The sequence below is a fragment of the Lagenorhynchus albirostris genome, chromosome 15, assembly GCF_949774975.1.
Source record: "Lagenorhynchus albirostris chromosome 15, mLagAlb1.1, whole genome shotgun sequence".
Lineage (NCBI taxonomy): Eukaryota > Metazoa > Chordata > Mammalia > Artiodactyla > Delphinidae > Lagenorhynchus > Lagenorhynchus albirostris.
In genome coordinates this window covers 26,204,587-26,230,543 of record NC_083109.1, presented here as the reverse complement: position 1 = coordinate 26,230,543, position 25,957 = coordinate 26,204,587, and the positions used below count along the sequence as shown (strand labels likewise).

At 57.1% G+C, this 25,957-nt stretch overlaps 1 protein-coding gene across 3 annotated transcripts in view; it reads right to left on the bottom strand.

The window, feature by feature from the left end:
- NOL4L (nucleolar protein 4 like) overlaps window positions 1–25,957 on the bottom strand; it is a 129,599-nt gene that overhangs the window by 21,138 nt on the left and 82,504 nt on the right. The window contains exons 1-2 of one of the 3 annotated variants that reach the window (XM_060123579.1): window positions 16,372–16,480; window positions 7,888–8,029 (exon numbers count right to left, since the gene is read on the bottom strand). In XM_060123579.1, coding sequence (XP_059979562.1) covers window positions 7,888–7,996 — 109 coding nt within the window. In that variant the 5' untranslated portion in view covers window positions 7,997–8,029; window positions 16,372–16,480. Of the gene's footprint in view, window positions 1–7,887; window positions 8,030–8,579; window positions 8,794–16,371; window positions 16,481–25,957 lie in introns of those variants that run through there. The other 2 variants (XM_060123578.1, XM_060123577.1) reach the window with 2 other exon arrangements.

Here is a 25,957-nt window from a genome sequence, read left to right as displayed (position 1 = left end):
CCAAACACAGGCAGTGAGCCCTCAATGCTAATTCAGTGTGCAACTCTCTAGCTGAGATGTCCCCTGCACCCCCTCAACCCAACCCCAAAACAAATGAGCAAAAAGAGCCGCTTCGGGCAACCATGTGTGAATGATTCATGGGGCAGGGCCCTAGCCCCAGAGCCTGTGTGCTTGTGCGTGTGGCTTCTGAGGGCCTGGCAGGCCTTCTGCCAGACGGCTAGGAAGCCCGTCTGGGTTCGGTGCATCCCAGCCCTTAGGTCAGAGTGATCAAGCCAGCGTGGCCCCGGTCACTTCCTGGTTCCTGGGAACGTGGCCTGTGGACAGGCTCCGGTGGCGAAGCCTCTCCGACACACCCCTCCCCCGGCCTCCTCTCCAGCACAGCAGGCCTGCCTCCACAGAGGGGCAAGAGGCAGTTGGGTTTCCACGTGTCCTGGGCTGGGGAGGCGGGCAGGGGGGAGCAGGGCTCTGACACCCCGATGGCTCAGCAGGCCTAGGCGAATCTTCCAGGTGTCGGGGGGGATCTCCCTCTCCCTTTCTCAGCAGGTGAACTTTACCTCTAGGGCCCTGGAGCGTGTCCTGCCCTATGCCCCCACCAGGCGTCCGGGGGCCTGTGAGGGCCTAAGACCCTGGCAGCCTGCACAAGGCCAGGGCTGTGCAGGCCTGGCCTGCTCCGGGGATAAAGGGATCTCTCGGTGCTGTCTCCCAGCTTCCCTTACCCCGCAGCGGCAGGAGGCCAGGACAGCCCAGCATTGTCTGTGCCGCCTGCAGCCCAGCTGATGATGGACACTTTCCTGTGACCCGGGCCTGGCAGGGTGGCCCACGGCCAATCCCCGGAAGGGCTTGGGCCCTAGTTCTGGGGTTGGGGGGCGGGGGCAGGAGGCCGCCACCGCCACTGCCTCTCTCCATCCGGTGTGGATGTTCGGAGCCTTGAATAGGAGCAAATAGCTACTGCTCTAGGAGGAGGAAGTATGTGACCTGTAGCCAGAAAATAAGGCCCAGACACAGCTTCCAGTCTCACCTGAGAAAGGTGGAGTCAGGCCCAAGATCAGGTGTGGGGGAGAGGAGGCTCAGTTCCTTCCCACTGCAGGAAGCCATACCAGGGAGGCCACTGTGAAGGGGCCACAGTCCCCCCCACATGTGACAGTGACCAGGAGGATGCCCAACGACGAGGTCTGGGTCCACAGTGAGGAGGCTGCAGCAGGCTGTGAAGCCTTGGGGCCCCGGCTGGGGAGACAGCTGCTCCAACCGCAGGGGTGGGCCCGTGGAGGGTGGGTACCATGCGCACAGAACACGAGAAGTGGCCGAGGCTCAGGGGTAATGCGGGCGATCGTCTCCGAGCCTGCCTGGCCTGGCCCCAACCCCGCTCGCAGTACAGCCTCTTGGCTCTCCCCTTGCACAAGCAGCTTCCATCCCCGGCCGGGAACACTCCCGTGGCATCCTCAGTGCCCGGCACAGTGGCCAGCACACAGGAGCTAAGCTGCTGCCCGGGCGCCTTCTCCTTGGACAGAAGAGCTAACTTGCAGCTGCCCGTGGGGCTGCCCATCAGTGAGGGAGCCTGGGACGGGTCTGGGGTTTGCAGATTAGAGAGCAGGATCCTGGGAGATGTAAGGTCCCCCAACAGGCCCTGGCACATGGGTGGTGAGTGGGACAGGAACTCAGGAGATGCTAGAGCAAGCTGTGGGTGCCCAAGCCGCGAGCTTGTAAAGAAAGCCGTGGTCAGAACCCCACAGGGCGCAGTGGGCAGAAGGGATCAAGAAAGACCTGGATGGATGAGGAGACAGGACTGGACCGCATGGGGCAGTGAAGGGTCGGGTGGATGGGGTAAAGTGAGGCAGACTCCTGACCCACCTACAGCCCCCTCAGCCTGTGAGTGCCAGTCGGCCACGGACCCCAGCCTCCAGCTCTTCAGCAGAGGCTCCTGCAGCTGCCTGGCCACCTGAGAGGAAACGATCCCCTCTCCGGTCACCAGCCTTCCCTGTCCACACACTGTCCAGTCCTCACCCCACCATCCAGTGGCGGGGAGGGACTGGCCCCAGGCCACACAGCAGACAGGCAGCAGAGGCAGAATCTAGCCTGGGCTGGCTCACCGTGGCTGGGGTTAGGGCACACTCCCCCTGCAGACCCACCCTCCGTGGAGACCGGCCCAGGTGGGTGAGGACAGGGGAGGCGGCACTGCTGTAAATACCGAGCCCTGGGCAAGCAAGTCACACGCCTGCTCCCCAGGTGACCGCCCCTGCTGCTGCCCAGTTTGCATGTCTGGGTAGTGGAGCGCCACACCCAAGGGCAGCAAGAGTCAGGAGGCAGGAAGCCTTGGTCTCCTCACAAAGGGCTCCTGAGACACACCAGGATTAATGGCCGCAGTCACGCAGGCCACGCTCCAGACAGCAGCCAGGGATCAGAGGTGAACAACTTGCTTAAGACCCCACTGCAGGACCAGGGCAGGCCAGGACCTGCTCGGGAGAGCCACGGCAAGGTGCCAGGGGCTGCCGGCAGGGGGCCGAGTCCGGGAGAGACCCTGGGCCCACAGAGGCGGCTTCGCCTCTCTCCCTCCCGGATCCCCTGCGCGCCAGCCTCTCGCCTGGCCTGGGCCCTCTCTCCTGGCTGAAGCTTGGGGCCACAGGGAGCTTCTGGAGACATGTGACCCAGGAAATCCCCAACCCTGGCATGCAGCATCTCCCTCCCTTCCCAGCCTCCTCCTGACGTTCTGCCCAAGCTTCCCAGGCTGTTGACACCTGCCTTCGATATCACAACGCAGCCTCCTCCGAGAGGCTTCCGCTGGTCCCCCGTCTCTGCCACCAGCTCCTCAAGAGCCGTTTGCTGGGCGCCTGCCCTGAGCTGAGGACTGGGGATAAAGCCCAGAAGAGGACACTCGGCCCCGAGGCTGCTCCGTGCCGCACTGTTTGTGACAACAGAAAAGTGGGGGCTGGGATGTCCTTCCCCATGAGTGGCCCAAACATAGGCTCTGGAGTCAGAGACACCCTCGTGGCCACTTGGAGTCTGGGCACGTTACCTCTCCCTCCCCCTCTGCACATCAGGCCTAGTCACAGCTCTGAGCTCACAGGGTCGCAGCCAACCCGCCACCAGCGCAGAGCTGAGCAAACAGTGGGCTCAGGAATGGGACCTCCAGTCACTGGGGTGACCAGACAACCTTTAAAAATGCCGTATCAGCGATGGGGAGAGACGAGACACCATGTGGAAAAAAACGTGGGTCCAACACTACACGATCCCTCCCCCCGCACCTTTTTTTTTTTTTTTTTTAAAGGAAACGACTTTGATTATATACACAGAAAAGACTAAGAAAAACAGCACTGGTAACATTGGTAACTCTGTCATTTTTTTTTTTTGCATCTGTTTTTTTTCTGTTTTCTACAATGAATGTAATACTTGTGAAATAAGGTAAAAAATAAGATACGTTTCTTCAAGACACATCTCCTGCCCTCAGAAAGCTTACAACCTGGCGGGGGTCCCACGTTCTGTGTGCCTGTCCCTCTCCTGCAGGTTCCTTGAAGGGGTGAGGGGTTAACAGCCTCCCAGGCCACAGGGCTTGATATTCATGTGACAAGACTGGTGGAGAGCCCTGAAAGAACCAAAGGCTTAAGCCAGGACCCTCAGCGCCTTGGTCCAGCCTCAGACGTGGTGATGGCCACTGGAGGAGAGACTCCAGACGTCCAGTCTGCAGGCAGAAAGCGCCGGCACCATGTCCCTGGAGGGAGGGAAGCTCCGAGGTCCAGTGGGTCCCAGAGGCCCAAGGCTGGAGGAGCCTCCCATCTGAGAGGCACAAACAAGAGGCCCCCCAGATGCCCCACAGCTCCTGCCCAGCAAACCCCAATGGCCCTGCAGGAAGACAGAAGCAGGACCCCCGGTTCTGCCCTGGCGGTGACTTCCTGTCTGCCCGGAAGGTGAGTAATGTCCACTCCCCACCCCCCGCATCCCTTCTGGAGGCCAGGCCTCACATTTTCCGCTCAGGAAGAGGCAGAGCAAGAGGCCTGGTGAAGCACATCAAGGGGAAATGGAAGGAAAGGGCCCTGGCCTGGCCATGCATCTGACATCCAGCAGCCTGCTGGCTCACCTGCCCGGCCTGGGCCCTCTTTCGCTTACTCATTTAACAGACACTCCCCCTCACTTGCTCTGTGCCAGGTGCTATGCTGGGCACCAGGGAACTGGCTCTCAGGGTGCTCAGTCGGTCACTGGGGAAGAGACGGTCATCAAACATAATCCCACTGACGGGGCATAACTACAGATGGATGTGCCGTTTGGTCCTAAGTCAATGCCAGACCACCGTGTCTCTGGACGGAGTCTCCACAGTTGGCTTCTTCCAACTGTCCTCCTCTCCACCCCCTAAATGCAGCTCCTGGGTGTTTTTCCAGGCACCTATGATGAGACCAGGGCTCTGTGTGGACTCAAAAGAAAGCCCAAAGCCTCAGCTGGGGCTTAGTGGAGGGTCTGGAGGGGACCTGGCTGTACGTGGACTGCAGGCAGTGGTGGGAACAGCCTGGATCACTCAGCCCTGGATCACGACTCAGAGAAGGTAGTGCTCTGAGTTTGGGGGGACAGCCTCCTCTGGTTACCAGGCTCCCGTGCCCATCTTCCGGGGAACCTCACACACGACCTCGACGCCTGCCAAAGAGGACAGAGGAGGGCAGCAGCCTTGGCAACCCCTCCCGACTCTGGCCAGATCACCCAAGTTCTCTCACTGATCAACAGTTCCCTCCCCTGAGACGGGACAAGAGCCCTGTGCTCACCCACAGCAGCTCCAGCCGCCAGTGAAGAAGCACCACGGGGCTCCCCGGCCGAAGCAGCCGATGCTGGGATTTCAAGAAGCCAGGAACGGGGCCGTGAAAGAGACCTGAAGTGAGGCCTCGCAGGCAGTGGCAGGCTCGGGGACAGAAGCACAGCCGCGTTTGTGTTCGTGGCGCGCACACTCCCACAGCTGCTGAACCTCAGACAAGCTCCCAGGAGTGAGAACTGGCCTGATTCATTCCTGGTCTCAGCCACGGGACCTGCCCTGCCAAGGCCCAGCCCTTATCTGCCTTTGCTAAAATTTGAAAAAGGGGGAGGGAGGAGGAGGTGCTGGAGGAAGAGGAGGGCCCCCGATTCACATCCACCAACAGGTGTGAATCTGTGCAAACTGCCTGGTTTCCTGAAATGCTCTGGCTGTATCCCTGAGCAGCAGGGGTGGGATGCTGCTCCCCGGCATGGCCTTGGGAGTCCCCACACTTTCTGGCTAAAGGAAAAGCCCCAGGTGCTCAGACTGGGGGGTATCCTCGGGAACAAAGGAGCCGACTTGGCGGGGGCAGACCTCTATCCCCTCTGGAGGGTGCGCTCGGGGGTAGGCCTCAATAAATGTTCGCTCCTTTATTCATTCGGGCAACAAACATTCAGCAGGCCCCTATGACGTGCCAGGCGTGCAGAGTCACCGGGAACAGAGCAGAGGGCGAGATCCACGTGGTCTGCCCCTTGCGGAGCTCACAGTGGGGGCCTCAGACTGAGGACCCCCGAGGCAGGACCGAGGGCCAGAGACCGAGCGCCAAGCCGTCCTGGGGGTCGGTGGCGTTGGGGAAGCTTCTGGATGAAGGCACGGGAGCAGGGAGTGGAGACCATGGAGGGCTGTGCCTGGATGCACACAGAGCCCCTGCCTGGCCTGTCCCTGCCCAGTCCTTCTTTAACAACAGGGGACATGAGAACACCCTGAAGCCCCCAACGGTCTCCCACCGATTCACTGATGGGAGCGGGATCTCAGCTCACGTCTACACTGCAGGCACCTGCAGAGGGAGGGCTGGAGGGCTGGCCAAGGACTCCAGGCCGGGTCTGCGCCCAGCTTTGGGAGCCCACTGGTCTGGACAGACACGGGAGTCACCACCAGATCTAGGACCAGAAGGGCAGCAGAGACCAAGCCAGCCGGTCTCTCAAAGCCTGCGACCCCCTGCACTGGGTCTGGGTCGGCCTCTGGCCAGCACGTCAACCCACAGCCTCCAGACACAGCCTCTGATGAAATAATTAAATCGATGGTATCGTGGTCAACACCATCCTCCCTGTCTCCAGCTCTGGCTGCCTGCCCTCATAAACACCCTCGTCCTGTCAGCGGGCCAGCCTGCCCCGGCCCCAGCACCCAGTCAGGAGGGACCTGGGCGGCCGGAGGGGTGGGGGACACGTGTGACGACACACACCCGGGTTGGCGCCGCCACCTGGCTCCTGCAGGACGGGCTGCGGGACACACTGACCCCATTAGCCTCCGTGGCTGGGGAAGCCCTGTAAACCCCACAGAAACACTCCCTTCTGCTACCTGATCCTGGAGGCCCCCCCAAATCACATCTCCCTGGAAAGTGTCTCTGACAGAGCTGAGACACCCCCCACCGCGCCCCTCGTCAAAGGGTGGCTGTAAGCAACAATAACACAAGTTTTCTGAGAATGAGTTGGGGGACTAGGGCCCCCATCCAGTCCTACTACTCTGGGGTTTTTAAACATAAATGTTCTGGATCCTTCCTGGGAAGGTGTAACCGACAGCCCTGGGCTGAGCTTTGCTGGTGTGGCCCTCGGTGTGGCCTTTGGCTGTGGCCCTCAATCAGCTCAGATGAGGCGGGAGGTCAGCTGCTGGGCACGTCCGGGCCCCAGAGCCCCCCGACAGCATGCGCTGCCCCTGCCCCGCTCCCCACCCGCGGGAACGCTGGAGCTGGAAGGCGGAATTGGTCTGGGAGGCTCGCAGCACAAGGGGGTCCTGCTGACCTCATGCAGCGTCAAGGGACAAAAGCCTTTTCTTTCCCAGCAGCCTCGAACCCCACTCCTCACAGAACCACACCCTGGGCTCCCCAGCCCCAGGCGCAGCCACCCCCAGCGGCCTCCGGGCTGGGTCTCCTCCCAGACAAAGCCGGATTCAGGCCTGGGAGGGCTGTGGGGAGGCAGGCACGCGGGTTCCGCCATGGAGACGAACTTTGACCCAAACTGCAAGGCCTCTACCCCTTATTTACTCTTTAAGGCTAACCCGTTTCACAGAGTTAACATTACACCCCTTTTTAACCCTGCACCTCCCGCCCACATTCCAGGCCCCGACCTTCGACCCCTCCTAATTGCAGCTCTACACCCCAGTTCTCTCCAGCTCATCCCCCACCCCCAAGCACCTCCTCTGGGAGAGCAGAGCCCAGCCCGCCCCGGGACGCTGTGACTACAGGTGCCACCCCACGCCCACAAATGCATCTAACTGAGGCAGGCACCGGAGTCCCAGAGCCCAGCCCTGGGGCTCAGCGTGGGAGCACCAGAGTGGACCTCTGGGGTCTGACTCTGACCCCAGCACTCCTACCCCAAGAAAGGAGACTGTGTTCCAAGAGAGGCAAGAGAAGGCTGGCTGGCAGGCCCTGGCGGGTGACAGCTCCTCACCAGACCACCTCTCATCCCAAGGGCCTGGGCACACACGTGGACAAGCGCACTGCCTGCTCGCTGAGGGGAAGGGAAGGGACCCTGGTCCTGCAGCCTCACATCCAGGCCACAGAAGCCCAGCTCTTGTTTTCGTTACTGGGCAGCTAGACTGTTCCGGGTCAGGCACACTGTTAACCTTCCCAGACCTGAACCGTGATAACTTCAAAATCCATATCCCACCAGCCCGTGAGCATCAGAGCAAACAGGGAGGACACCATCAGGCTGCCTATCCCCGAAGAGCTCTGAGCCCTTCACCTTTGGGAGGAACAACTGTTCTCCCCGGAACTAGGGGCTGGGGCAGTGGGGCCTGTGGAGACGCTGAGAACACTGGGGGCAGCTGTCAGCCTGGGCCCAGCCGCCCCCAGAGGCTCCAGCCCAGATTCTACCCCTGCGCCCCCTCCCCCCTCCCCAGGGATTCCTAGGACCCTGCAGGCGGGGACACAGCCCCTCCCCCACCAGCCACAAAGGGACACTCACCGTCCTCTTGGCTGTGGAGGTTCTGCGGGCTCCGCATCCTCTCCTCCTGGCTGGGACTCAGGCTGGAAGCCAGGTGTGGGTCAGCTGACATCCATGTGGAGTCGTTCATATCAAAATCTTCACTGCTCACAGAAGTTTCATCCTGATCAGGGACAAAGAAGGTGGGCGTTCAACAGGGACGGGCTCTCTGCAGCCCCTCGGCAGCATTCTGGGTGAACCCCAAGGCCTGTGGGCATTTGGAGGTGCCCCCAAAGGCCGTAGGGCGCCCCCAAACCTTGCAGTGGGGGCTGGGTTGCTCCCCGTACCCTCCCATGGAAGTGGCTTGGGCTCTGGTTCCTGTCGGAAGCCGGGGCTGAGGGCCGGCGCTGTCTGTAATTGAAGACAATTACGAGGTTTCGCATCCTGTAGGGGCGGATCGCAGGGCCTGGCTCTTACCCCCGTGAGCCAAGGCTGAAGCAACCGCTGTAAACAAGGGCCACTGCTCCCCACTCCCTGCCCACAGCCCGGCGACGAGGGCTCACTCCCTGCAGGGCCAGGCGAGCAGAAGTGGGCAGCAGGACACGCCGGGCACCACCGAGGCCAGGCTGATCGCGCCCACCACGCCTGCTTCCCGACTCCCGTGGAGCATGCATGGAATTCCTTTCTCCCACTCCCCCAACCCAGAGGACATTTCTGTCTTCCTCCTTCCTAACCTTTGCTGTGCTTCAAAGATATGCTCTTGGGCGGCTTCCAGAGCTGAAAAGGCCAGCCCCAGAAGTATAGAGAAGGAAGGGGGTGGGGCAGGCGAGGGTTCGGATCAGACCGCAAAGGGGGTTCGGCTCAAGGGCCTGGGGGGCCGCCAGGGCCTTCCAAACAGCCGGAGGGCCTGCTGGAGAGGACCACGCCTGCCTCCTCTCCCCTCGCTGGCTTCAGTGAGCCCTTGGCCAGTCATCCGGGAACCCCCGGGGCGGGGCCCCTTCAACCCAGCCCTCCAGTGGGAAGGGACCCCACCTCCTCCTGGCCCAGCCTCTTTCAGGGGCAGCAAGCAACTGTGTTTGGGAGCTGGCTGCAAAACGCAAGAAAGATGACCCAGCGGCTCCCACACCCTGGAGCTCTGGCTTTGCCCCTTCCCCTTCCCCAGCAAGATACAGTGGCCTCTGTGGGCCCCCAGTAAGGACCTCTGGCAGAGCACTACCCCCCAAAGGCCTCCCTCCAGGGGCCCCTCACAGAGGTCTCTTTTACAGCGAGCAAACACACTTCGGTTTGAACTTTCTTCTGCTGCTGTCCGAGGCAGACACATCTGCTCTCCAAGTGCTGGGGAACCAGCCTGGATTATCCTCCCTCCCTCCCCCACCAGCCCGGCTGGCAGGGAGTTTCCTGGAATTTATAGCTTCTGTGCAGCACGAGTGTGCACCCTCTGCGGCTGAATCAGGAGGACTCAAGCCCGGCCAGAACGCCAGCTCCGCCCAGCTCAGGGGTCCCCACGCAGCATGCCCAGAGCCTCAGGGGACGGGGACCACATGTGCTCTCGTGCCCTCTCCCCACACACGCACGCACTCTGCTTCCCTCCCACGGGCCGCCCTGCTCCTCATACACAAGGACGCTCACTCACACACTCACTCAGACTGTGTTCTCACACCCGGAGGGAGGAGGGAGAGACACACGTTCAAAAGGTTCTCTCTGCACAAAGGGCAACACGACTCTCCCTATGCTAACAGGACAGGACCCAGAGCGAGGGGTGGCAGGCAGGTGGGGAGAAGGACCCTTGGAGGGGTAGGGCCATACAGGTTCTGGGAGCCAGGAACTGGGCCATCCTCGCTTGGGGCCCTGGCTCCTTCCTGGCTGCCCAGGGGTCACTGTGCTCAGGGTATGACCTGAAGTCCCTGCTGAAGCAGGAAGGCCCTCTCCTGGCTCTTGGGTATTGTCGAAACACGCATGGTTTAAAGGACCAAGTATTCTGTTCACATCTGGGAGTAACATCTATTCAAAATGCTCCGTCCGTTTACTCAACAAGTATTTACTGAACACCTACTATGTGCCCAACACCTTTCTAGGTGCTGGAAAATTCAGCTGTGGACAACTCCTGGCTTTCCCAGTGCTCACTGCCCAGTGGGGGCGATGGACAATCAGCAGAAAAACTCATAATATCAGGGGCGACGAGGGCTACAAAATAAAGCAGAATAAAGTAGAAGAAGAGGGAGAAGAACCTGCAGGACTGTGTTTGCCAGGGTGGCCAAGAGGAGCCTCACTGGTCAGGGGACAATCAGAGCAGAGGCCTGCAGAAGTGAGGGAGGTTGCTGGAGAGGGGGTGGTCCACGTGGGGAGTGCACCACGCACCAGCGCATGCTGGTGGCTTCCAGCAAGCAGCCCGGAGGCCACAGTGGCCGGGGGATGGGTGAGCGGTGGGCAGGGGAGCCATGCGGGGGAGCCATGCGGGACACGTCATCTTGGGCAGCCATCTTCAGCTCAGAGAAGGAGTGTTCCGCTAAACACACAGGTTCTCACTGAGGAGCAAGAAAAAGTCCGAGCTGCTGGCTGCAGCGCTGAAGGCTCCCACATTCTAGCCCCACCTGGCAGCGTTTAAAACAGTAACAACAGGGCTTCCCTGGTGGCGCAGTGGTTGAGAGTCCGCCTGCCGATGCAGGGGACACGGGTTCGTGCCCCGGTCCGGGAAGATCCCACATGCCGCGGAGCGGCTGGGCCCGTGAGCCATGGCCGCTGAGCCTGCGCGTCCGGAGCCTGTGCTCCGCAACGGGAGAGGCCACAGCGGTGAGAGGCCCGCGTACCGCAAAAACCAAAAAACAGGAACAACAGAAGCCAATGTTTATCAGGTGCCAAGTGCGCCACAGGTCCGCTGGGTAGGTGCAGTTATCAGCCCCATTCTACAGATGAGGAGGCTGAGGCTCCGAGGGGTGAAGGCACCTGCCCAAGGTCACGAGCTAACAAGTGGCAGAGCCACAGGTGGGCAGTCCTGAAGGCCCAGATGCACCCTCCTTCCTGCCCCTCACCTGGAACGCCCACACTGCCTCGGTGCCCCACAACCCAAACTCCAAACGCACGTCCGTCCCCCTGGCTCCATCAACTCCAGCTCAGTCTCCATCGTTCCTCTCCTTACACCCTCTGCCTGCCGGTACCATCAGCCCTGGCACTTAGGCAGGCACAGAACTCAGCTGCAGCAGGCGGCACAGTGGCTCTCCGCCCTCTCTTTCCCCAAGAAAACCTTAAGTCCTCCCAAGAGCGGGGACCAGGCTCTACGCTCTCTGGACAAGGCCAGCGAGACCAGTCAAATTGGCTGAACTGCCTGGCATGATACCGGTGTTTAATGAGGACGCGGCAACAGTTTGACAATCAGGGACTTGGACCCACTGAGCACAGTTCCTGAATGGAGACCATATGAAACCTGCCGTGCAGCATCCCCCCCTGCAGCTGCCAGGCGCCCCCATGCAGAGCCTCAGGTTTCTCTGGCTCAGATCACTTAACTATCCACCAAAATGGCCCCCCTCCACTTCTCCCTGCCCTGACAGGTCCAACGGGGCAGAGGTGGGCTAAATTTTACATTGAGTTGCAATCGCCTGATAATGAAGAGCACCCAGTGCCCACACATGAAGGGCTCTGCGGCAGGGGTGTTATGAGATTTCCTCGCAACAGCCCCACAGAGAAAGCAGGCACCCGTGTAAGGCCTATCTCCAGATCTGGTGCCCGCCCCTTGGAGACCTGCCTCAGCTGCCCAAGGGCACCGTAGCTAGTGGCAGAGCTGGGATCTGAACCCAGGCTGTCTGTGCCCAGAGCCCACATGACAGTCCACCACACCGAGGGGCCCCCTCACCACACTTCCTCCCTTCAATCGGAAGAATCAGATTCCTTAACAACAAAGTGTCTCAGGACGAGACCCAAAGGAAACTCCACGGGAGACGAAGCTGTATTTACACCCATACCCACACCCAGCTCACTCTCGTCAATGAGTCGACGCGCACTCACGCAGCATCTACTATGTGCTGGTGTTACGTTAGGGGCACCAAGACCGTGGCAGGGCTCCTTTCCTCCAGGGCCCTGTTATTTAGGGAAGAACAGAGAAAAATTCTGACCCACTTGTAAGCGCAGAGAGAGAAGGGGGCTGGGGAACCCCCTCTCCAGCTATCTACCGGCCATCAAGCTCTCCCCAGCGAGTGTTCCTACAACCCCCAGGGTTCTGCCACACGAATCCCTGTTTTGTGGGTGATGGTTCTAGCTAAGCTTCTGACACCACTGATACAGCAATTTTTTAAGTGAGAAATCAAACTTATTAAACCTAACTTTAAAAACCTGCCAAACTCTTAAGTTCCAATCAAAATTAGCTCCCACACCCTCACTTCCAGGGCTGACCTGGGACAGAAGGCTTCCCAAGCCCCCTCTGCCACCCACCTGCTATGGCAGAGCTCCCAGCTGCAGAGGGCAGACTGTAACCTCACCGGCTCACACTGAGCCCAGGCTCCAGAGCAGCCCAATTACACAGGCAATTACCAGTACACAGTTCAGAGCCCATCAACGATGAGCAGAGGGGGGCACAGCCGGGCCTGAGGGACCTGCGGGAGATGCCAGCGCAGGCTATGAAGGGCCAGGCCCAGAGGTCATAAGTCCGGCACTGCTTGTTTTTCCCTCTGGAATCTCAAGGGGACTCAGCCTACTAATTTCTCTTTCTTTAAACAAACTTCAATGAAACTTACATTAGAAAATAAGAGTGTGTACAATCCATTACTTCCAGGTCCCCTCTCCCTAGACCCCACGTGACTGGCCAGCCAGTACCCCCGGCTCCTCTCACCTTACCTTCGGACACCCTGAAGCCTGCAGCTTTGCCCACCTGTTGACAAAAGTCCATCATTTATTAGGCACCAAAGGACCTGAGCCACTTGCGGGTCACAGGGCGATCAGGTCAAATGTTCTTCTGAAAAGGGAACACAAGAGTTGGGGCAGGGACAGGGGGCAGGCAGACAGCACCCAGACAGCCCCTGGGACACACCCCAATCTGGCAGCCCTGACTCTGGGCAGAAGGAGAGGAGCCGACCAAACCCTCCCTGCTCTTATCTGTGGTCCAAAATTCACGGGCAGGTTCAGTTTCTCTCCACCCAGGTTCGGAGGCCCTTCCTCCTCTGCAAGCAATAGTACCAAGCACGGCTCAGCCCAGGAGGAGGAGAAAATGGGAGACCAGAGGGGAAATGGTGGAAACGCGCCTGTATCCATGGCACGTAACCAGGGGCAGGTGCTATCAGTAACCTGATTATTTTACAACTGGGGTCACTTTCTCGGGAACTGGGTTCCTGGTGCCTCTGAAGTTGAGCCATTTGCATCCTCCAGGACAGGGATCCTGGGCTTTGCCTCCACAACATTTTCCAGGCCTTTCCTCAGAGCTGTAACTCTATCTCTACCACTTGCTTTGAGAGAGAAAAGGAGGAGGATTTGCTGTGAATTTAGCGCAGTTGTGAGCCGTAAGCCCTGACCAGGAGCCTTCTTGGGTGTGTGTTTCAGAGGAGGGGCGGAAGGCAGGCATGGGCCAGGCAGGAAACAGAGCCCCTCTCTGTCCAGCCCTTGGGGTCTTTTTGATGAGAAGCTGAAGCTCCTGCCAGAAAGACCACCAGGCTCAAGGCAGTTGCCCTGGCACCGGCCCTAACCCAAGCAGGCGGGCACCAAGACGGAGAAAGTGAGCACCTCCTTCAGGAACACCTGCAGGCCCCTTCCAGGCCCTGGAAATTCTTCAGTGCGAGGCAATTCCCCCCCTTGTCTCCATGTCAGCGAGCATTACACACACAGCCTTCTGAGCATGCCAAGGAGGTACTGAACCGCATTTGACCCCAACTTAACCACTTCAGTTCATCAGATGGCTTATTAATGGAAGACGAAAACCCTCCAGGATCCAAGGCAACAAGGGTTCAAATCCCTGTTGGGAAGGAACAGCACAAATGAAATCGTAGGGTGGTCGGAGCCACAGCTCCTGGGAGCTGCGGGGCCCCAAGGCTGCTGCTCGCGCTCCTTCCCAAGCCCACCTGGCCACAGGGGAGGAGGCCAGCCTCCCGGGGACACTCCCGCACAATTCCACTCCTCCCTGCCAGTGTATCTCCTCTGCTTCCTAGTCGTACAAGCATACAGGCTCATCTGGGAAATGGGAAATGGGAAATGGGAAATGGGGAGGGCTGATACAGCTGATCACCTAGCACATTCTAGGTAGTCCCCCCCACACACACACACATGCACACACACACACACACACACACACACGTGCACACAGCGTCCGTCAGAAACATGTTCGCATCTACACAGGGACGCTCTGTTGTCTTTGCTATCATGGGTGCCTGGATGCTGGGGTGAGCATTTTCAACACCTTCCTACTAGTGTATTGAGTGTAAAATGGGCTTTTGTTTCCCAAGCAAAGGCAACTGGCTGTCTTCCCAGCACTCCTCACCACGAGGGCCTCACTGATACCCCAGGCCCTGCCTTGAACAGGGGTCTCTTTAAAAGGGAGGCTGGAGAGATGAGCTTCAGTAGACAGGGTTCTTCCAGCCAAAAAGAGGGCTGGAGAGAAATCACTCTGCACTAATCCCCTGCAGGAGTTTCCTTCCAAGAAAAGGGCCCAGACAAGTCAAAAAAGTTCTTGAGCAACTCAGGGGCAGTTCAGTTCCACATGGCCCCAGGGTGACTGAAGCCACAAAAGCTTCCCCAAATCGGCCTTTCCAGCTGGGAGGAAGGCCCTGGGTGCTCTGTTCCCGCTGTTCCTCAGGAAGGTGCTGAATGGGGTCTTGGCACCCAGCCATGGTGCAAGGGTGTGGGAGGAGGTGCTGTCTCAAACCCTGACTCTCCAGGACAAGCCCACCTTGAGATGGGGTTAAATTAAGCTTCATATTATTCATTCACGGACACACTGAGGCCCTAATGGTTTTCCAATATAGGGGTAATTTACTACCTGGGGGCTAAACTACCACTGGGGCCTGGGCCCTAAATGGGTCTTTCTCCCAGAATGACCTGAAATCCAGAAGCAGGGGGCAAGGCAAGAAAGGGCCCCTGGTCAGGACTCTCTCCTGAGGAGCTGTGAGAGCCCCACAGCCCTCTCCCCATGCCCCCCACCTCATAGGACAGGGGCCCAGGCTGGGGTTTCCAGCTGATTCTGGGATAAGTAGGGCTTTATCTCAAGGGAGGATCTATTTCAAGCCACAATCCTTCTCAGAAAGAGGAGGAAATCACAGAGTCCAAACACCATTTCAGGTGAAATCAGGAGGTTATTAATCTCCCCTCAGAGCAGACAGAAAGAAAAATCAATGTTTTAGAGGGGGGAAAAAAGGTTCCATTTGAATTAATAGGTTTGTGGCTTCTCCATTGATCAGTGCCTCTTCACACTTTCTTTTTGTGCTTTTGTGCTCTTGGGGAGGAGGGAGGAAGAAGGGAATGGGGAGGAGGGGGGTGGGCCTCCCGATAAGGAAAAGGACGCTCTAACCTTAACCTTTCTCCAGGAATAATGCTAATTAGCGAGGCTTAGTGAGAACTTCCCCCAGGAAGCGCGGCCCGCTAGGGACGACCGGACTCGGGCAAACGCAGCTCCAGGTGGGATTGGGGGGTGGGGAGGGGGGTCACTTCTGAACCTGAGCTGCTGGAATAAGAACGCGAATGGCACTCCCCCACCCCGCCGCCGGAAAAAGTGTCCAGCCTTGGAGAAGCGGAGAGCGGCGGACGGAGGTGTAAATCCAACTTAACCCGGGCGCGCGCCCTCACTCTGGCCAGCTGCCCCCGCCCCATGTGCCCCCGTCAGTAAGGAATGCCCCTGCGACAGGGGCCGCCGACGCCTCCAGCTTCCGCTCCGACCGAACACTTGCCAGGGGCATCAGGTCCGCTCCGGGGAGGGGCGGGGGCCTGCCGAAGTGGGCTCAACTCTGCAAACCTCGTCTCAACTCCCCGCGCCGAGGCAGGGAGCCCCTCCCTGCCACTCTACGCTTCCCGTCCTCACATCTCCAAACAGTCCACTTCCCTTCTCGCTACGGCCGCGGTGGCGGCAACCCGAGCCTGACCCCCACCCCGCCGCCTGCGAACGCCTTCCTCACCGGGACGCGGTGCCGAGCCCGCTGCAAACCGTGTGGCCGCAGCACAATACCGCGGCGCGGCGCACACAATCACCGCCCCCCAGGACCGGCGGCGCGCACGGCCCGGGAGTGGGGTGCGCCCGGCGGCCCCCGGCACTCGGGGCCGGGCACACCTCTCGAGCAGCCCGCGGCCCCCAGAGTGCAGGCTTCACGGCCCCCACCCCATTCGGTCACACTCACCCGCCCCCCGCCCCAGCCCACTCCGCCTAGGGCGCAGCCGCTTCCGCGCGCCCCCCTCCTCAGCCCCGGTGCAGGAAGCTCCCCCGCGTCCCCCTCCCCGGAACCCCCCCAGCTTCCCGCCCCCCTAACCGCAGCTCAACGGCCGGCGGCAGCAGCAAGAGAAGGGGGGCGGCGGCCGGGGGCCCGGAAACGGCCCGATCGCGGGGATCCGGGCCGGACTCCGTACCTGGGCGGGAGGCGAGGCGGAGACAGACGGTCGGGCTCGGCGAGTGAGCGGGGCGGGCGGCGGTGACAGCCCTACAGCTCCAGCTGCTGCTGCTGCTGCCGCCGCGGCCGCCCGGGGAGAGGGACTGGCACCGCCGCGGCGCGTCACTGCCCGGCCCGGGGGCGGGGGTGGCCAGGGGGAGGGCCCAGGCGAGCGGCGGCGGCGGCGGCGGCGGCGGCAGCGGCGGCGGCGCCGCGGCCGGGAGGGAGGAAGGGGGAGGGGGGCACCGGGCAAGGGGAGGCGGGGGAGGGGGGCGGGACCCGGCACGGGGCGGGAGCCGGGGGGAGGGGAGCACTGGGAGGGCGCACGCTGGGAGAGTAGGAGGGGCAGCAGGAGGAGGAGGTGGAGGGGCGGGCGGGAGGGAGGAGTGGGCACTGGGGGAGGGGGAGAGAGGAAAAGGAGGCACCCAGAGAGAGGAGAAAGGAGGGAGAGGCGGGGGGTGGGGAGAGGAGGAGGAAGGAGCGGGTGCTGGGCCAGGTACGGGGGGAGGGATGAGGGCGCGCTGGACGCGCCGCCACGCTCTCTGTGGGGAGAGCTCTCTTAAGGGGGAAGCGCTTGGAGGAAGATTCTTGCCGGGGTCTGAGCCCGGGAAAGAAGGCGGTGGGGTCTGTGCCCGCCCCTTGCTCGCGGAGGACTCAGTCTTCGAGTCCGGGGTGGGGGTTGGGGGGCGCCCGGTCGGCTCTCCGCGTTCAGACCAGAAGAGGAGACACTTGGCCCAAAGAAAGTGACTCGGGCACTATTAGGAACTCCCGGCACCCTGGGGCCTTCGGACAGCCCTCGACCCCTGCGCGTCTTCTGGTTCCCCGGGGACTTGGGTCCTCGCTGGGCGGGGCTGCTGGGCCAGAGGGCTGGGCCCCCCGGCGGTCAGAGCGAGACCCAGCTCTGGGAAAGACAGGCACGTGGTCGGCTCTGTGCCGCCCCCCCCCACTCTGGGCCCCCCCTTTTCTCGATCAAGTTCAAGCTCGGGCTCCTCGGCTTGCTGCCCATTCGCTGCCCCCTCCCCTCCCCCTCCTCTATTCCGCACCATCTCGCCTCTTCACTCTTCCTTTGTCTCTTTCCCACCACTTAGTTTACACCCTCCCCTGCTCCCCTTCTTCCCACTGGCGGGCGCCGAAGAGTCCGGCTGCGCTCACCTGTCAGACCCAAACATTTCAACCATCTCCAGCGCCCGCCGCCGGCCTGCTCCCGGCTCTCTCCCCTCCCCACCTCCCGCCGGACATTGTGCTCCTCTAGACCACACAGTTCGGGCTCCTTAAGACGCACAAGATACAGCTGTAAAGTCATAGGATAACATCAAGAAATGCTGCTCCATCCCAGACCCGGGCGCGCACTGTCCACAGACACGGAATCGCAGTAGGGGAAGGACCCACGCGAATCAGAGACGCAGTGCTCCGCGCAGTCAGACCTCATCCACCTGGGGTGCAGGAGAAGACGGCACCGGGCGTCGCGGTGGTGGGGGACCCTGGACCTCTGAGCAGCCTCAGACTCAGCCTGAAACATAACACGCTCGTACCCCGACAGCAGAATTAGCCCCCGACAGAGAAGATTGGTCAGGGCGGATTCTCCCCTCCCCAAATCCACACCCTCCAACAGATCAGCCTTCAGAAAATCTTGTGCTTTAACGGGGATGGAGAGCTGCCCTCGTGGAATTCTGTGAGGAAATGGCCAAAAAACAAAACAAAACAAACCAATAACGATCCCACCACCTGGTCCCTCTGGTCGCATCCAAAGAGGAGGGGCAATTTCTACTGACTTTACGCTACAATTCATTCACAGTGAAACCAGCAAAGAAGAGAAAACGAGACAGCCACCGCGATTGTTTGCAATTTTGAAACAGACTGCCTTTAACCCTCCAACTTTTTTTCTGTAAAAAGCCTTTTTCTTTCTTCCACTGAAAGCTTTGCATTGTGAACAATCCGAGGTAAACAAGGCTCCCTCTACAGGTACGAGTTGGAAATGCAACACCGCAGGTTCAGGGCTCAGTATTCACCCATTAGAAAAATAAAAAGATGACAACACATCAGATTAACAGCACACCGACTTCCTTCTGCACACGCTAAAGATTTTACTGTCAATATAAAAGTCACACTTTGTTTTTAAAAGAGGCTCTAAGCATGTTACTCATTAGCACCTTTTATCCCTAAAATCAAATGTGTTTTCAAACCAATTCACTCTTCCCACTTTTCTCTATGAGATCTTTATTTCTCATCCTTTGTGGTGGGGGACAGTTTGGAAACTTCATTGTCTGAACGGCCACACACCAATAATGATTTTTAGAATTAATTAGTGGCCACGAATCTTCAGTTCATACAGGGAAATATGGGTGTTTCCAACATGGGAACTGTCCTTCCTCACTCTGAAAATGAGATAATTCAGGCCCAGGATTTCCCATCTCTTCCCACCACATTTCTAGAGACCTCTGACTTCTCCTGGCCTGAGTCACTATTTCACAGCGGTGGTGGACATCTGGGCTTGAAATATAAAGCCAGATCCAGCTGATGTTCAAAGGTGGAATTGAACCCAGATAAGCCACCTCTTCTCTGACTAATAAGAGAAAGAGCTAGTACGCCAGGAGGGCAGAGCAGTGATTTTCTCTAGGCATGAAATGTGAACTCATTTACCATCCCTGAGATAAAACAGCCCCAGCCTCACTCGATACACAGGAAGCGGCTGGGAGCCCTGGAGAAGCCTGGCTATTTAGTACCACGGCGAATTAGGTGAGTTTTCATGTGTGCTGAAGCCTGCAGAAATCTCCCGGCTCCTTAATTCCTGCAGGAGCTGCCACTCCTTGAGTAACCTTGTGTAGGTTGCTCTCTGTGTCTTTGCGCATCTCCTTAAAGTGGCCACAGCGTGGGTCCCAACAAGGAATGGCATAACCTAGTTTCTTGACCACTAATTCTCCCAGTGATGTCTCTTCTTCCAGCCCCAAGCTGGTGGGAGACCATGACAGAGAAGGGCTGCTCTAGTCTGCTTAAGGGGGCGGTACTGCCTTCATGTCCCCTCCAGGCTCTGCAAACAGTGGGTGCCTTTGTAAATGGCAAAATTAGCAGGGCATTTGCTCTGTGGAGTTTCTTAAGCAGCAGCTCCCTCCAGGCGGACTCCCATTCCCTGAGCAGGGACCTGGCCATGGGAACCAGAGGTTGTGATTCGGAATAACAGGATCTTAGTGTGACCAGAACAGATGCTGTTCAAGCATCTCAAAGCATAAAAAAAAAAAAAAAAATTATCCCTACAAATTACTTATTAATGATAAAAGGCACATGTACCTGCACCATGGAGAGACCGGTAGACACCCCCCAATCAAGTGATCAAATGCAGCAGACCCCGAAGGAGAACCACCTGACATGATGTGCTTACTTCCTGAAGGGATGCAATGAGAGAACATAGCATTACCTATGTTATGTTCTCCCCATGTCAAGTCCTCCCCTCCAAAATGCTTAACCTGAATCTGATCATGAAGAAACAACCAGACAAGAAATACTGAAAGAGAGACTCCATAACACAAGTATCCTGGACACTTCAAAAGATTCACTGTCATTAGTTTGACTGTTCTTTTAATCACGAGACTAATGAGAAAAAACAATGAAATGCAAAGTTTGAATCTTGGTTGGATCCCAGAGACAAAGAGTGAGGTGGTGATGGGGTGAAGGAGACGCAGAGGATGGGGGCGGTGAGGGGTGGAGGGGAGACGGGTTGAGGGTGGAGATAAGGTGGGCTCTGGGCTGAGTGGTCAGGGAAGGCCCCTCTCAGGAGTAAGCCCACATGTGCTCTGACCCCAGGATGCTGGAAGCTGACAGCTGGGTGAAGACTTGGGGGCACAGTCTTGCAGGCAGAGGAAACAGCTGGTGCAAAGGCCCTGAGGTGAGAAGGGACTCGGCATGTTTGAGGGCTTGAAAGCTACCAGTGTATTTAGAGCGTGGGGGAGGGTGGGAGGAGGTAGGGGTGAGAGGGCATGCAGGGCCAAGCACTCAGAGCCTTGGACACCACCGTGAGGTGTGTGGATTTTATTCTAAGAGCAAGGAAATCATGCCATCTAAATTATGTTTTTAGATCAGAGGAGATGAAATTATAAGGAAGCAGGAGTGGCATCCGGGAGACCACTGAGGAGGTGGACTAGAGTCTAGTCAAATGGGACTGGTTCCAGATCTGGCTCTGACACCAAACAAGTGTCCTTGGGCACCAGTTTCCTCATCTACAAAGCAGATAAGAAGATAGTGTGTTTAATGTATTCGACACCAAAATGTCCCCTTTGACATCAGAAACTGTGGTGTCCCGCCTCCCAGCTCTCCCGATGATCCTTCCCCCTCCTGGTGTCACACCCTCGGTCCCCTGGCACAATGGATAGGGCTGTGGAAATGAGGCTCTATGACTTCTGAGCTTAGGTCATAAAATACAGCTTGCTCTTTTCCCCAGAGGGAGTACTCGGTAAATGGTAGCTTTTATCGTCCTCATCAGGAGTCTACATTTTCACAGTGCTGGTCAGAACCCTCTCCACAAACGCTGTACCAGTTTCCTCAGCAGCCAGCAGCATCTGGTAGTTGTCATTTCACTACACACTTGTCAGCGCTTAGTACTAGCAACCTCCTTTATCTCTGTCAATCTGAGAAGTGAAAAATGGTGTCCCTCTCTGCCCTCTTCATTTGGGAATGTGAGCCTATATTTATGTGTATCGTGTGTTTACTGGTCACTTGTAATTCTTTTCCTTTTTTTAAACAATCTATTCATATTCTTTGCCCTTTACTTGAGTCGGTGGTTTGTTTTTTTGGTGAGAACTGTTTAGAAAGGAAGGGAATTCATCTTTTGTCATATATTTTGCAAACATGTTTTCCTTTTGTTGTCTTTTTATTTATGATGGGATTTTTTGCCATATGAAAATTTTACTTTTTTTTTTTTTATATTGGCTCATTAGGTTTTTTTTTTCCTTTAGGGCTTTAGGATTTCACGTCAAAACAAAGGTTTTTCTTTTTCCACTCTAAAATTATAAATGTAATTCACCCATATTTTCTTCTAGAGCATTTATAGCTTCATTAGAGTTAAATCTTTATTCTATCTATAATTTCTCTCCATATAAGAAGTGAGGTGAAGATCTAGCTTATTTTGTTTTTTAATGCCTATCCTAGTTGTCCCAATGCCATCTTTTTTTTTTTTTTTTGGCTGTGTTGGGTCTTCGTTGCTACTCATGGGGGCTGCTCTTCATTATGGTGTGCGGGCTTCTCATTGCAGTGGCTTCTCTTGTTGTGGAGCACGGGCTCTAGGTGTGCAGGATTCAGCAGTTGTGGCACGCAGGCTCAGCAGTTGTGGCTTGCGGGCTCTAGGCCGCAGGCTCAGTAGTTGTGGCGCACGGGCTTAGTTGCTCTGCGGCACGTGGGATCTTCCCGGACCAAGGCTCAAACCCGTGTCCCCTGCATTGGCAGGCGGATTCTTAACCACTGCGCCACCAGGGAAGCCCCCAATACCATCTTTTAAATAACTCATCTTTATCCACTGATTGGAAGTGCCGTCTTTATAGTATACTAATTTCCCCTTATTTTTGGAATTGCCTATTCTACTGATCTGTCCATTCCTGTCCCAATAGCATGGCTCTGGAATATATTTTAATATCTGGTAGGGCCAGCACTCACCTCTACCTGCCATGAACTGTCCCTGCCCGCAGCATAATAAAGACAAACTCTTGCCACAGCAGGGAAGGCTCTAGGTGCAGCACAATTATGGCAAACGGTGGGGGGGGGGGCGCGTTTCTGACTGAGGGGCTGTTGGGGGGTGGTTCCTGGAAGAGGTGACATCTACTCTGAACCAAAGAAGGCAGGAGGAATGTGACAGGTGGCAAGTGGAGAGGGCATCTCGGTAGGAAGAAGAGCGGGGACAGAAGTTCCAGGGCTTCACACATGCCTGGATTCAAAATACCTGATCTGCAGGTTGGGTAGTAACTCAGCTTATCCATTTATTCTTCACATTCACTGATTTTTGCCTAACTGGCTGAAACCTCATAGTTGGTTTGACACCTTTGTTGAAATCTAGGAGAAACTGTCCCATGCCGTTTCCTCACTCCTTCTCTATTCAGATAAATTTCCCATGATGCGTATCACTAAGAGTCTGACTTGTAGAAATACACTTTCCTAACAACCATGACAAAAGGTAAAAATTACAATTTCATCAATTGCCTTTTCAGAAATGTGTTGCTTTAAAATGTCATCAATTAATCTCTCTTACTCCAAAACCTTCAATGGCTCCCAGTCACGGGCAGAATCAAGTTAGAGCTCTCTGGCCCGGTGTTTAAGGGCTTCCACAGCCCTGCTGGCCTTACAGCCTTCTGTTCCAAACTGTGAACTCTGCTTCAGACTCACAACTGCTGTCCCTCAACTGCCCATGTGTGACCCCCTTCAAGCCTTTGATCATGCATGCTTCCAGACACACGTTTTTTCCACAAATATGTATAGACCCCCTACCACATGCCAGGCACCATGATTAGTATGGGTGACACAACAATGAACAACACAGATACAGGTCTTCCCACCTGTAGCCTGCAGGCCAGCAGGAGAGAGAGAGATTAATCAAATGACCACAAAGGTTTTAGTCACAGGATATATATTCGGTTTGTACTTGACAGTTGTGGGACCTGCTAGGAAGGAAGTGCCTAGTTATGTGAGAAGGACATAGTGGATCCTGGAGGGCTCCACTGAGGAGGTGACATTTAAGTTGGGCATTGAAGAATGCATGGGCGTTCACTAGGTAGAAATATACTCTGGGCCATTAACAAAGACATCCTCCACCCCTGCCGGATCTAGGCCCCTCTGAACTCAGAGCGTCAATCTCACAGACCACCCAGCTGGCTCTGGTGGCAGGTCTCCGTCAGTCTTATATCACTTAATGCACTTGTAGTACTTCCCATTTCCTCGGCTATACCTCATCTCCCCAACTGGACCATGAGCTCTCAGGGGCTGGGACAGGGTCTCAGGTGGCAGAGTCCCCGGTAGCATCCTGCACACAGTAGGGACCTACCACTGCATCACTCAGGACCCCATCCTGCCCACTGCCCAGCACAGCCCTGATGTCTGCAACAGAGCTCTGAATTAAGCACACCCCCCTTAATGCAGACCACACTTTGGAGCTCCCCAGAGAGGGCACCTACCTCCTCTCTCCCTTCTTTCCTGGCACCTTTGGAGAGGCTTGGCCAAAAAGCCAAGGCCAGCTGCAACCTGGCACTACTGCTCCTGGGGGTGCACACAACAAAAACGAGTACAGATGGTCCCCAAACACGCCAGGATGGTCATAGCAGCCCTATTCACAGCAGCCCCGGCCTGGACGCTACCAAGTGTCCATCAGCGGAGAATGGATGGTGGTGGTACAGCTACACTGTGGAATACTGCTCAGCAATGGAAAGGAACAAGCTAGTGGTGCAGGCCCCAACACAAGGACTCTCACGAACTCATGCTTGTGGGCAAAAGAGCACACACAGGCCATAGAACAGGCAGAAGCAATCTGTGGTATCAGAGGTCAGGAGAGTGGTCACCCTTGCCAAAGGTTAGTGACCAGAGTGGGGGCTCAAAGGGTCTTTGTGGTGCTGACAAAGTTCTGTTTTTTGATGTGAGAATTGGTCACAAGAGGTGGATTCAGTTTGTAAAAATTTACTGAGCTGTCCACTTAATGATACGTGTTCTTTTCTGTATGCGTGTTATACTTCCATAAAAGTATGAAAAAGGGAAAAAAAGCTGAGGCCAGTTACCATAGCTGAGCAGCTTAGAGCTTGGTGTGATCCATTATGGCGACCCATACACTACCAGGCACCCGTGCTGGGTGGTAGGATATGTTACCCTATTTGACCAGCCAAATAACAAGGGTGATTTAACTACCACTTTGCACACGAAGATAGTGGCTGTGGGAGGGAGATTAAATGACCCATCGAGTCCCCCAACAGCTCAGAGCCCAGGGGACATGCCCACAGTCACAGAGCTAAAAGCTAGTGGACGTGCTGGGGTTTGAAGCAGGGTGAGCTGGTCTCCGGGGTGCATGGTGGGCCCTGCCCAGGTGGGGCTGCTGAGACGTACCGCGGGGCACTGTGCTTCACCGACCTCCAGCAGAGCAGAGAGAGGAACCCTCTAGAGCGAGTCTGGGGCTGGGCGGGCAGAGGTTTCCCCCGGGGTTGAGGCTGCTCCGAGGTGGTCAGCCCCTGCCTGGAACCCCAGCTTCTCCGTGCAGCCCCTGAGGGCGGCTGGGCCTGGGAGTCTCCTGGGAGGCAACTCCGGCTGCTCCTCAGCAGGTGATTGGAGGAGAGGCAGGGCCCCTCTGCGAGCTGAGCGAGACGCTGGGAAACTGGGGCAGGTGGTCTCTCCGTGCCGGAGGCTGCAGGTGGGGGTTGTGTGGGGGGACGGGTAGCAGCCCAGGCTTTGGGGCCAGAGATGCTGCACAGAGGCCTTGCTGGCGGCTGGCGTCCTGTGTTTGACGGTCAGCATCTAAGGTGGGGGTAGAGCAGGGGACATGTCTTGCTTGCATTCAGGCCCTTCCTCAGTGTGATCTCAGGCAGGAGACTTAACTTCTCCAAGCCTCAGTTTTTTCATCTCTGAAATGGGGGCACAATAATAGAAGCTTCTTTCTGAAGACTGCTGTGCGCTTAAATACAGGGATGCCTGCAGGGCGCTGGACTGATGCCTGACACAGAACACCTGCCCAAACCCTAGTTATTGTTAATGATGATGATGTGAAAGATAAGTAATTAATGATACAGACATCAGTCTACAAACATTTCTTGAGCCCCTACTGTGTGCCAAGGCCTGACCCAGGTGAGGGACTGTGGTGGTGAGATAAGCAGACCCAGGCCTGTGCCCATGAAGCTGCTGGTGCAGGGGCCTTGGCCTGGCCCTAACCTCACCATCACCTTCTTTCTCCTTTCCCTTCTCCCCCCCACCTCCCCACCCATCCGTTGGGAAATAGCAGCGTTAACGTGGGAGGGAACAGGCTCTGCCTCTCACGCACTTTGGGTGAGTTACCTGAGCTCTCTGACACCGAGCCTCAGTTTCCCCATGTTGTCTGTAAGGGACCCAGCACACAGAAGGCCTCGAAAGATGGTTCCTGCTCCCCTCCCTGCCACCCCCTCCTCTCTTCCCTTCCTCCCTGCTTCCACTCTGTTTCCTTCCCTCACTATTCTTCTTTTTCTTTTGATGTGGACCATTTTTTAAAGACTTTATTGAACTTGGTACAATATCGCTTCTGTTCTACATGTTGGTTTTTTGGTTGTGAGGCATATGAGATCTTAGCTCGCCGACCAGGGGTCGGACCTGCAGCCCCTGCATTGGAAGGCGAACTTTTAACCACTGGATGGCCGGGGAAGCCCCTCCCTTACTATTCTTCCCCCTGCCCAAGCCTGTGGCAACTTAACACCCAAAGGCATTGTCAAGCTCAAATGATGGTGCCCAGGCCATGGCAGACACTGTGGACTAACTTACCTGATAGCTAGACTCAACATTTCTCTCTCCCGTGTCTGAACTACAGAAGGTGGGAAGTGAAATTTTTTCTTTCCCAGCCCCCGCCCCCCACCTGCACCCCCGCAGCT